The sequence below is a fragment of the Simochromis diagramma genome, unplaced genomic scaffold (assembly GCF_900408965.1).
Source record: "Simochromis diagramma unplaced genomic scaffold, fSimDia1.1 OVJJ01000411.1, whole genome shotgun sequence".
NCBI lineage: Eukaryota > Metazoa > Chordata > Actinopteri > Cichliformes > Cichlidae > Simochromis > Simochromis diagramma.
Window position 1 is genome coordinate 1,835,386 of NW_024386735.1, and position 12,227 is coordinate 1,847,612.

Below are 12,227 nucleotides of genomic sequence, written 5' to 3' on the forward strand. Positions count from 1 at the left end.
ATTTGGGTTTCTGGACAGTCTTTTTGCGTTTTTGGGGGAAATCCTGGGAATTAAAAAGCCATGTGCTATAACGGCATAGAAAATGTTCTCCCTCTGTACAGGCTGAACATGCTCCCATAGTAGTCGCTGCCTACGGAAACACTTTCCTCTGACCCCTGAATGGGCCGGGCAAGGTTAGCGTGAGACGCTCGGATGAGTGGTTCCACACCCAGGTGACGGACAGGGGGGGCCCCCTCGGAAGGACCCCCACCGAGGCCTTGCCTTGCTGTGTTTGTGGGATCCAAATGGGGCCCTGGAGGTCGGGAACCCAGAGTGCGGAGCTCTCGCTCCACTACAGGGTCATAGGTGCCGGGGAGGGTGGCCCTGCGATCTGAAGCATCGGGATTGTAGTCCATCACCCTTCCTCCCTCACCTGTATAGAGAAAGAGAGAAAGGGAGAGAGACTGTTTGAATTTAAAAATTAAAATTGTATAATTTTATATCTGACTTTTAGCATTTTAAAAACAACAACAACAATATATTGGTTGTTGTGGGCGATCAATAAAGAGACTAAACTGTGTCTGTGTTGAAAATGATCTTGAGCTGTGAGCCTTCTAATTCACTGGTGAGAGTGTGGTTACTTGTTTTTAACAATAACAATTTAGCTTTTTTGCATAACAGAATATTATATAAAGGCATGGCTAAATAAGCAGCCATTTGTTTGCAGTAAGTAAGTAGTTAGTAGGCTAAAGGCATTTCCCAAATATGGGATGAAGAAAGTATTTGATATTTCTTCCTCTTCAGAGCGAAAAGAGGCCAAACACATGAGATATCATTGGAAAGGCCACGATTTCCTCTGTTGAGCACATCAAGACTTGATATAAATGTGATGTGATGATGATAGAGAGCAAAAACAAATGTTCATTACAGTGGACATAAATGAATAGGCTGGATATCACATTGTATTATTATATTGTACTGTGTCTATTGTATGACACGTATCTTTTTATATTGTGTTTATTGTATCATATCATAACATAAAATGTCATATTGTACTAAAGTTGTATTGTCTGGATCTCTTTATTTCGTGTTGTATTGTATCATTTCACATTGTTTGTACCACTTTTTTGACATTTCATATCATACCATCCATCATTGGATAATCATATCATATCATGTCATATCATATTGCATGACTGTTTTTATTGTATGGTATATACACAGGTATATACTTATTTTTTTGGTTTTGGTGTTATAGAAGTTACTGATGTTCCTGCAAGTCAAACTTCATCAGATTGAAGAGACAGTTGATGGATGGGCTGTGTGAATTAAACCATTTTAATGGAAGCATGGTAATTTCCTAATACCGCGCTCCTCTTAAAAATATTTTAGCATAAATCTAATAAGAAATGATGTATCACCAAGACTCTGATTTTGCTTTACTCTCTAATAAAGCATTCCTATATCTATAATATTTTTTAATGTCTTAACTGGAAGTTAATGCAGTAAGAAGCAAGCAAAAAACCCGTGGTGGGGGGGAAATGACGTCTAATGAAGACAGCGTTGTTAAGCATGATGGATAAACAGCCTATTGATTGCTTGAAAACAGGAAATGAAACGGAAAGTGAAGGGGCCACGTTTGAAACGTGTACCACTTAAAGTGATCCTTCGCCCAGCGATGAGCAACGGAGACAAGAATGCTTTAGCAGCATAAAAAAAGAGCGGTCAGCATCTTCTGTTAACGAAGGAAACCTTGAAGCAACGATACGGTCGGGGATAAAAAAAACATCTTAGCGCTTGACTGATTGAATGATACTGACTCAGCGTCACCATCAGTAGCTGTGCAATATCAGTTTCTCATAAAACAAAAAAACAGACGGAACAAAATGAGAAATCTTCTCAGAGCAGCCACACTTTTAGACCTTGATATATACAGCTTCAAAATTCTGTTTTCACTTCTCTCCGAGGCCGGGCAGCAGCTTTCATTTTTATTTGAACACGCCGTGCTTTGAAACATATCTCATCCGTGTCTGGCTTTAGGGCCGGAAATATTTTCTGGAATACATTGCCTGAGGAGAAAATGTATCTTGTTTGTGTATTACAAGGTATTGTAGTCATTATTTAGTATTCAGCAGAGGCAACCACTCTGTTCCATGAAAAAAACAAATGATGTATCACCTCATCCCTCCCTCATTTGATATTCTCTTTCTATTTTTCTGTGGCTTGTCTCTGGAGGGACGTGATGAGGGCGTAGTCAGCCCACCAACACAAAAGCTTAGAAAGTGCAAACACCGAGTATGAGCGAGGAAAGAATATACTGTAACATTTCTTTGTGGTAGAGGAGAAGGGTGTCAATATTTCAGGTCTATATTCAGACATCATGTTGCTTGGTTAGGAGTGGATGGCGAGGACGTAAAGGTTCTACGACTCCAATGGACCAGCACCACATTAGCAAATTAGTAAAGACTCTTTCAGGAATTGTTCTCGTCAATGCAACACTAACAGGTTCAAGCGTAACCTTGCCGCTAGACAAAATGCTTTTCCTCCCCTTTAAATTTTAGACATTTGCATTAAGATCCAGAGGATTTGCATTTCTTTTTCCTCCTGTATCAAATTTAATGCTCTTTAGGCTTAATCGGATTTGCTTTAGATCAAGTAAACTGCCTCACACAGTACCCATTAGTCAATATGCAATTTTATTTTAGCAACAAAAAAAAATCTTCAGCAGGGATGAAATATATAACTTAGTTCATTGCTTTAGTTGAATAAGAGCGATTTCCAAACTGTAAAATCTTGGATGGAAGAAGGATTTTCTTTACAGTAGCTTTAATTTGGGCTGTTATTACAGAAAGGAGGAAATCAAATGCTGGGGGCTTTGAGGAGTTTAACATTTGACCTAGAATGTAGGACTTGGGAGACAGGACTCAAAATTAAAGAGCAGCTTTATTGCTGAAGCCTTTTCTTAAAAAAAACAAAAACAAGGACAGGCTTGAGTCAAAGGGAAAACACAGAATAAGGGAGCACACAGCATTGAGAAAGGACATGGATAAGACAAGACTCGGATAAAAAAAAATACACAAGGAAATACCAACAAATCCAGAATAATGAGAGCGGGAAAGTAAAACTCAATACAAAGCACACAAAATAAGAAACTATCAAAATAAAACAGGAACTAGTGAACGCTGACACACCAAGAGTCAAACATTCAAATCTGACACAAAGACAAAATGTAAACAAACATGGAGAAAAGGTTGACTTTACACAGGAGACAAGCATAGAAAGCATGAATAACAAAACTGAGAAGCTCTTGGACTAAATAACATTCTTCTGAAATCCAAAAGGAATCCCAAACCCACGACCGTGAGATACAGAGCTTGGGAACGGAGACCTCTGTTAAAGTCAAAATTATATTAAAATCGAATTATTGAGATCCTGAGAGTTTGAATTGAAGATGATGAAAAGACACTTCTGTGGCTGAAGAATGAAGCCAATATGGATTACTGTGCTGAGTCTTGAGCCACAACTCGTTTGTTTATATTTTGCTTCCTTTCTTGCCTTTTTTTAGCGGTTTCGAGCAATAGTTCTCCAGGCTTTCTGAAGGTCTTTCAAAGTTTTAGTCTGCTTTTTCACTCATTTTCAGTCCAGTCCTTGTACCTGACCATTTTCAGATTAATGCTTTTTGTTTGTGGGTATACTTGACCCATGAATTATTAAAGCACAAAATGGTACCTAGCTCAAGGGAAGAACCAGAGTGTACATTGGCAACAGGAGTGACAAATCGAAATTTGAAATTTTTGGTCCAAATTGTTGAATGCGTAGGTGTCTGCAGCCATGTGTAAAGCACGGTGGACGCTTTGTCATTATAGGGGGTTTCGTTAAAGTCGATGGAATTATGAGCACAGGAAAGTACCATCAGTGTGGGTTGCCTCAAATCTTTTGCGCAGTGCACAGCTACTCAAAAAGCCACTTGAGGCTGGCTCCCCCTGCAGGTCAATCGCCCATGTTAAAATGCCCAGCTTCAGTTTCTACGACTAATTTCCCCTTCTATGACGGCCACACATCTTTGGATAACTCCACCATTTAAATTTTATCAAAGTTTAAAGTTATGCTTTGACTTGCTGTAAAGTTACGTCCACTAACAGCTCCTCTAAGAAATCTGTGCAGTAGTCTTAGTGTGTTTGTGTACTATCTGAGATCTAAATACCATGTATCTGTATCTGTGTGATGCACTTGTGCAGCTTTTGGTTCTTACCCATTAATGTGTTCATTTCTCCTCCAAAAGACCAAAACAGTAATGGCCATAATACTAGAAGGGAGAGCTCACAAACCACAAACTTCTGGGTGGCATTATAATAGATATGATACCTTCATTTGAAAAATATAAACAATAGTAGGTCTTAGACTATCAATAATTTACGATTTCCCAAATCTGTGTTTTCCAAGAAATGGCTTCCCGTGTCTTTTTCTGTCCAACCAGTAGTCCAAACTGCAAAAATCCTCAATTTAGAGAGAAAAGCAAAGCAAATCCTCCCACTGGAGAAGCTGGAAGATGATCAACCAGCCAGTAAATTCACTGATTATTTGAGCTGTTGAAGCTCTACACCAACACGGCAAACTGTGAAAGAAAGAAATCTCATGCAGCACCTCATTTTTAGGTGAGTATACCATAACATTCACCAACCCACTGGACCGTTCCACCTGATCTCTGTTCATTAACGCACCTCTATTTAAACTTAACGATGTACATTTACATTTTAATTGGCACAGCATGCATTCGTTTCAGCCTCATTTATCCAGCAGAAATAGTCCCATTTTTGTTGGACAGCACATTCCCCTGTGGAGCCACACAGAGAGCTCCAGACCTGAGACAGGTTCCCTGCTTGAAACTAGGGCAGTGTGTCACACTGTTGCATCACACCATGAGGATTAATGCCTTCTGCCATATCGGATTTCATCCAGCGCACGTCTTGGGCCGGCATGATAACAGCCTCCATTAAATCTATCTATCATAATTTTATACAAGTGTGTTTTTGGCAGAGATGTTGGTGGTGGAGCTGTAAATCGGGCTAAATATCATTTTGGACAAAGAGCTGCAGAATATTTTCTTTAAGTAGTGCAAGTTTGCAGCTAGAAAATATGACTTCAAAAAAGAAAAACGAAACCTCGAAACCACAAACTTACATAAGCTTTAAAAAAAGAAAAAAAAAAGGAGTTTAAATAAAATACCTGAAGGTCCTTTCCGGCCAGCCTTATCATGGTGCCTCCCGGGCCCTTCTTTGGTTTCCATCTGAGGTTCTGTGGTCTCATCCTCTGTTGTCTCAGAGTCTGAAACAAAGAGAAGGAAAACACTATGAGATGAGACGGGAGGAGAAGGTGGAAATCCAGCAAAGAGGAGCTGAGGTGGAGGGCGGGAAGAGGAGGCTGGAAACAACAAGAGAGCGCAGGTAGAAAATGACTTTTCACATTTGCTTAGCAGCAGACGTTTTGATGGGTCACTGAAAAGAGCTGCGGAGAGCCCCCCCCTCCCCTTCCTAGCCCCCCAGAGTGAAATAAATGGGTTGAAACTGGAGCGTGACATGAAGCCAGCTGTGGCTTATAAAAATGCATGCAGGGGAGGGGTATGTAAAGATGCTCTTCACTCAGCTTTGAGTCAGCTTGAAGCTCAAGAGGAATCTATATGTAAGGAAGAAGAGCAAAATCTTAAATTTTACTCAACGCTGTTATTTGACTTGAACTCATGCATGCATGACTGTTTTCACAAAAGAGGACAACTACAATCAGTAAATAAATATGGTTTGTATATAATACAAGTGAAAGCTGAACTCTGAGTGCATAATTTACAAAAAGAAGACGTGGGATAAGCATCTGACTTGGTTCTCGGTTTTATGGGGAACATTCAAAAACGGAAAGGACACAAAAACAACAGGGTGCGACGACGATAAACACGATGCAAACAGAGGATCGCAGAGTGCAGATCGCTGATTGACAAAGCTCGGCCTAGATGTTGAGGACAAAAGATGCAGCACAGAAGCAAACAGACACACACACACAGACACTCAGGGTCAAAGTAAGGAGCCTGAAACCACATCTCCGTTGCTGAGATCACATTACATCAGATGAGGTCAGCGACAGAAACAAATCAAATAAATAAAAACAAAGGAGAGAGGATGACAGGCGGGTTTACCATAGCTTTGCTTTCGGCAGGAGCGGAAAACTTCGCTTCCATAGTGGCAGCAAGAGAGGGCAGACGGGAGAGCACCGTTACTATGGAAACCAGCATCTCTCTCACCCACACGACCAATCCTCTTCGTACCCATTAGAGTCTAAAATCACCAGCCAAACTGCTGGGTGGCTGACAGATATGTTTACTGGTTAGAGAGCCTGCGAAGGAGGAGGACGACAACCACAAAATAGGTTGCACCTCATTGCGCCTCACATCAAGTCACATCCTTATTAGATAATTCCAGAAGCTCTGCCTAACAATAAGAAAGCCAGTGTAACATGAAGAAGCACAATTAACCTATTGCACTGCTAGTGTGTGTATGTGTGTTTTTTTTTACAGGTGTGGGTATGTAGATCCACCCAGCTGTATCAAATGAAGTTAAATAGCTCGCACGCCAGGCGAGTTAAATCAACTCAGTGATGTAATTACAACGAAATATATTTTGAAGTGTATAGCCTGAATAGTAATGTGACTGGAACAGCTTACATTACACAAATATTGCCAAATATTATACCTCAAGCCGTCAAATTTACACAGGATTTTTATGCTGCAGCGATATTGCTTTGTGGGGGTGGATGTACAAGAATGAGCCCCACTTTCTTGCTGGAGTCGAGCAGTAGAACATACACAGAAGCAATACAGGTGTTTTTAAAACCATACGTAAAAAACAGCTTTTATGTATAAAAGAGTTGTTCCAACTGAAGCGCATGCCATTGAAAGCTAAAATGGTGACAAAAGAAATGGGATCAGGCAAAAAAAGAGAGAAATGGCTCAAATTTACATTTTTTAAAACCAAAACAATAAATAAATGAATTAAATATAATAACGGAAGAGACTACGGTAGAATAGAACTGGTGTAAAGCTTATACTGACAACACACCATGGGTAAATCTGCCAAATGTCCGTGTGGAATGCCCAGTTCTCTGAAATAAGATACAAGAGTAAAATGCATTATTCAACAGTGAAGGCAGCCAAACACTCTATTTAACACAGAAAAACAAAATTGCATAGATTCCCATTTACGGAAAAATACTTTGGTCCTTAATGAAACCGCTCATCCTTAATAAAACCATGCACTTCAGGAATCGGATCACAGTTTTCACCTGTGTCTATCGTGCATCTCCGGTACTGTCAAGCCAATTTGCGTTCATACTTCACTGCTATTGCGCTTCGCTAAAAAGTCAAAAAGCCCTACAGATACTTAATTTGTTTAGCATATTGATCTTCCTCTCAGGTCCTTGTTGGGGAATCATCTGGACACAAAAATACTTTGAAAGCTTTGTGGTCAAATTAAGTGAGTTTAGTCATGGTGGATGTTTCCAGTTGTATTTAGCGCTTTCCAATTGTAATTTCATCACAGACATTCAAAAATGGGGCATGTACTATAAATAGGCGTTTTCCACAGCAGACCTTTTGCCTCGTCGTCTGAGGAAAAGCACAAGTGTAACTAATAGCGGTAATTACATCTGCCTTTTATTTACACACATCCTTCTGAGCCTCCCCTTGGCTTCCAGGTGTTTTTCATGCTTCCCGACTGACATGGACTAATTGAAAATTAATGGACTTCAGGTTCCAGGAACTAAGGTTATTCATTACTCTTTTCCTACAGTGGCGAGCCAAAATATCTGCTGTGGAAAATATTCTAGCTCACGATATCACAATATACCAGCACTCACGATAACCTTGATGTTTGAAAAATGAAGTAGTGATATCACTGAATTATAGATGTATGGCACCTTAATTGCTATAAAAGGAAGCAAAAAAGAAAATTACATCATGCTAGCTAGCTGACTACTGCAATAGCTAGGGTAGTAGCTAACTAGCTAGCTAGTTGCTACACTTTGTGGCTACCATTATGCTGGAGAAAAACACTTGAAGCCTCTCGCACCCAAGAAGAGTAAATGTAGTGCCTGTATGTTTTGGACATGATAATTGTGGGGTGAAAATCTGATATTGTGGCATTCCTTAACATGATCTCTTTGCCCTTGCTTCATTATGACATTGCCTGTAAATATGAAGAAAAAAACACTTTATAAAAGATACAGTGGGATATCTGCGCTGTAAGAAACTGTCATTATAAATTATAGGTACATTTCTTGAGCAGTGAAGTGTTTCTTCACTAATGAAATCATTTCTGTGCAAAGTCTAGATTAATTAAGTGATGTGTGGGATGTGTATTGTCTCAAAGGACATGAACGTCACCTGCAGTAGGGGTGGGCAATTAATCTTTCCGAGGGCAAACATAAGAAACTGGGACTGTTGTGGAGGGCCGCACCAAAAGCTTATAAGGAGATAAAATTGTTATTGAGCAGAATTGAGTTCAGTTTATTGGCACGGCCCTCCACAAAAGTCCCAGTTTCTTATGGCCCACTGGGAAAAACAATGGCCCACTCCCAATCTACTAGAATATGACTCAACGCCTGTAAGTGAGAATCCTGCCTAGATACAGTGATTTCACAGGGCCTTCTATGTAGCTGAAATGATAGTCAACCCTCTCCAGTCTTGCACTCATGTTTGAGGAGAAGCTGTTGCTAAACAACTTGTAAACAACATGGCAATTCCTGGCTAAGAGAAAATTGTGATCTACAGTAGGCAGACATAGAGATCTCTTTAGTCAAGCAAATGGTGAATAACAAATAGTATTTTTAGGTCCTTAATAAACAAAACTTTTCTTAAAGACTACGTTCAACTATAAATTTAAGACATTTTTATTGAATGGGCTAGCTTTGCTAGCCTTTTGTTCTCTTGAAGTTCAGTTGTCCAAATATGCTGATAAAGATGGCGAGAGGTGATTGAAAGCCATTAAAAAAGGGAATGAAGCTCAAAGTTGAAATTCTGTATAGAGGTACAGAATAAAGTCAAAAAAAGGAAAAATCTGCATATGGTTGAAAAGAAATATTTTCTACGCAAACTAGGCCTGGTAGATTATTGTGCTCATTTTATTTGTTTTATTCTTCCTTTCTTCATTACATCATCACTTCAGTGGCTAGGTAAGCTTTACATCTGACTTGCTACATGCTTTACAACTTCTTAAAGGCCGCAACAGGTCACTATCACAAGGAAATGTGATATTTTTCAAATTGAAAAATGATACAACTGTAAAATCAAGAGATCTACTTAATATGAGAATATGTGACAAATCTTGAGTGTCGGTGCTGTTAAAGCAGCTGGTGAACCTGCTTCCTGGACAGTCTGTCAATCATCACAGAGGAGCACTCCTCAGAATGAGTCACGGCTCTGCAGCGGCTTGAAAGCAGAAATAGGAAAAGTGCAAAGTGAAGTGACTCATTTCACACTTTTCTCCCACCCCCCACCCCTGCCCGCCACATTCCCCGCTCACTTCCTATTGGTTGATGTTTTTGTGTCAGGCAAATTGATTAACAGTTGCCTGGTGGTAACCGCTGTTTGACAGATTGCCCTAGAAGCTTCCATCGTTGTCATGATCTCCATTGTTATGCCCCCAAGGCGTTCATATCAGCAAAACCCAGCCACAAACGGCGTCCTTTGGAAAATTTGGATTTGGCAAAGACTTCAAAAACATATTCTGTGGGTATAATCTAAATCCTTCCAGCATTATTCCGACAAATCTGCTGGTGGCAAGCGAAAGAACAGGTCTCAAGAGTTTTTGATGTGGATGTAGGATTCAAAAGAGGCAAAGGGACCGTCAGAAATCAGCCTCGTATTGTGCGTCGCTCACTTTGTAGCCATTGTGAGTAGCTGCCCTGATTCTCATGTCTCCATGGAGTGTAGCCTACTGACACACTTTTCATCTGCCCCGAATTTGTGAAACCTGTCATACGAATTTCTTATTGTATAACAAATCTGTCTCGATCACCCGAGCAACATTAATATTTCATGACAAACAATGTGCACACTGTAACAGAGGGAGTGCATTTGGACTTGAGGGTGTGAAAATGGATGTTGCCTTTTTAGATTTTCAGGATGAGCGTCTTCAGAAATCATTTTGAATGTATTCAGGAAGGTAAATTACATTTTCCCCGGGCTGACTTTCTCTTTTCGATTGTCGGGATTCATCCCTAATTTTTCAACAGATATCAAACACAAATGCAAAAAACAGCAAGCGTTACATTTAATAATTTAGTTCCTGTAGCATTTTCCCTACAGTATTGAAGTTGATCTCATTGTATTAACTTAAAAACGTCTTAATCCTAATTCCTGATGTGTATTTTAAAGTCGTTTGCCTTTGGCAAATCAACAAATGTGCATCCTTATCAGGTAAAGGGTGTGGCATGTCATCCTAATATGTTTAAAAACCTACAAATCTAAAAGAAAAGCATCATGACTAGTGCTTCATAAAAGCACCACTGTGGACATTCTTCCGTAAAGAAGCAAACTCACCTGAAATCTCTTCTTGGACCAGATTTTCTTCATCTTCAAGTGTTCAAGATTACCTGTGGCATGAGCTCACGAAAACATCCCGGACACCCGAAAAAGCCCAGGGTGTGGCATCAACAACAACATAAAAATCAGGATTCAGAGCGGGATTCAGCTGCCTTTTTGTGCGTGGGCGTGTTTACTCTCCAGTCTGGCAACAAGACGGGGAGAAAGGCAGCGAGAGAGAAAGCTGGAGGATGCAAATAAGCCAGAGCCAGGTGTCTTTGTGTCTGAGTGTGTATCCGCTGATGTGAACAGCATCCCTGTCTGACGTAGAGGCTGCCTTTAGAGGGGGCAATTCTCAGCTGGTTTGTCTAAACTCCCCCCACTCTCTGCCCCTCAATCGAGAGAGAGAGAAAGAGAGAAAGCACACTCAGAACAAGGGGAGGTGGGGGTTGTAAGTCTGAGCATAAGGGGTGCGCTGGGCTTGATTGCAGTGATGAGAGTGGAGAATAACAGGAGGAGGAGGTGGAAAAATGAGAAGCTTTGGCAAAGCATGTTGACTTTTCTCTGAGTCGGAGGACTTGGAGATGAGAAAGAGCAAGGCTGATGCAAATGAGTCAGTTAGAGATGAACGAGAGGGGAAAAAGATAAAGAGAAAACCGGGGGTGGGGGTGGAAGAATGAGGGACAGATGGGGAAAAGATTCACGAGGGAAACCAAATCTTTACCACCATCCTTACAGCCTCTCCCAGTTTATTCTCCTTTTTGTTATCCTCTGCAAGGAAGGTCGCAGCCTCTCAGAAAAACCCACAAGCCATCAAATATTTATCTCTATTTCATGTCGGTTACCTTTAACCAGTGATAGCGTCTAGACCTCAAGCATCTGAGGGTAATATGGAGTAGAAGAGCAAATGCACTACCCTAAATGCATTAGAGGTCAATACACAACAAACAGCGGCCATAGTTTGAGGGAAACATAAAAGTGTCCCCATTATTGAATAAATAATTTAGTCAAATAAACAACCAAAATTTAAAAATAAAAAAAAAACCCACTGCAGAGCGTTGATTGCAAGTTCCCATAGTGATGTGGTTGTTGTCAAAAATCCAGAGATATATACTCTAATTAAATGTGCAACAAAATAAAATTGTTAATTGCTGATACATATATTTATTCTTATTCCTGTTCTTATTCTTATTGTTGTTCCTATTTTTTAATTTTGTTCCCATTCTTGTTCTTATTCCTATTCTAGTTCTCTTATTATTATTATTGTTCCTATTCTTATTCTTATGCTAGCTCGCATTCTGATTCTTGTTCTTATTTGTATTCCTATTATTATTATTCTTGTTCTGATTTTTTATTCCTGTTATTATTTTGTTCTCATTCTTATTCTCATTCCCATTCTTATTCGTATGCTAATTCCCATTCTTATTCTTTTTCTTATTTTTATTGCTATTTTTGTTATTGTCCCCATTCTTGTTCTTATTCTTATTCCCATTCTTATTCTTTTTTCAGTATTGTGGGATTATTGTACCATGACTTTACATGTTCCATGTGCTTTTTAAAAACTGAATTTAAAAATCAAACAAAAAATTACTGCATAGCAAGTGTTACTCCCTCTTTTACTTTTTACTGTGATTATTCCCTCCATGGAAACAAAATTTCATTCCTTTATAAACAGCCTACAAAT

The 12,227-nt window shown here is 39.7% G+C and overlaps 1 protein-coding gene across 12 annotated transcripts in view; it reads right to left on the bottom strand.

Annotated features, from left to right (window-relative positions):
- Positions 1 to 12,227, bottom strand: part of LOC120738609 (striated muscle preferentially expressed protein kinase-like) — a 59,107-nt gene that overhangs the window by 32,228 nt on the left and 14,652 nt on the right. For 2 of the 12 annotated variants that reach the window (XM_040040067.1, XM_040039985.1), the window contains exons 3-4: positions 5,206 to 5,304; positions 262 to 412 (exon numbers count right to left, since the gene is read on the bottom strand). In XM_040040067.1, the coding sequence (XP_039896001.1) occupies positions 262 to 412; positions 5,206 to 5,304 (250 nt within the window). Of the gene's footprint in view, positions 1 to 261; positions 413 to 5,205; positions 5,305 to 6,163; positions 11,509 to 12,227 lie in introns of those variants that run through there. The other 10 variants (XM_040040557.1, XM_040040764.1, XM_040040477.1 and 7 more) reach the window with 10 other exon arrangements.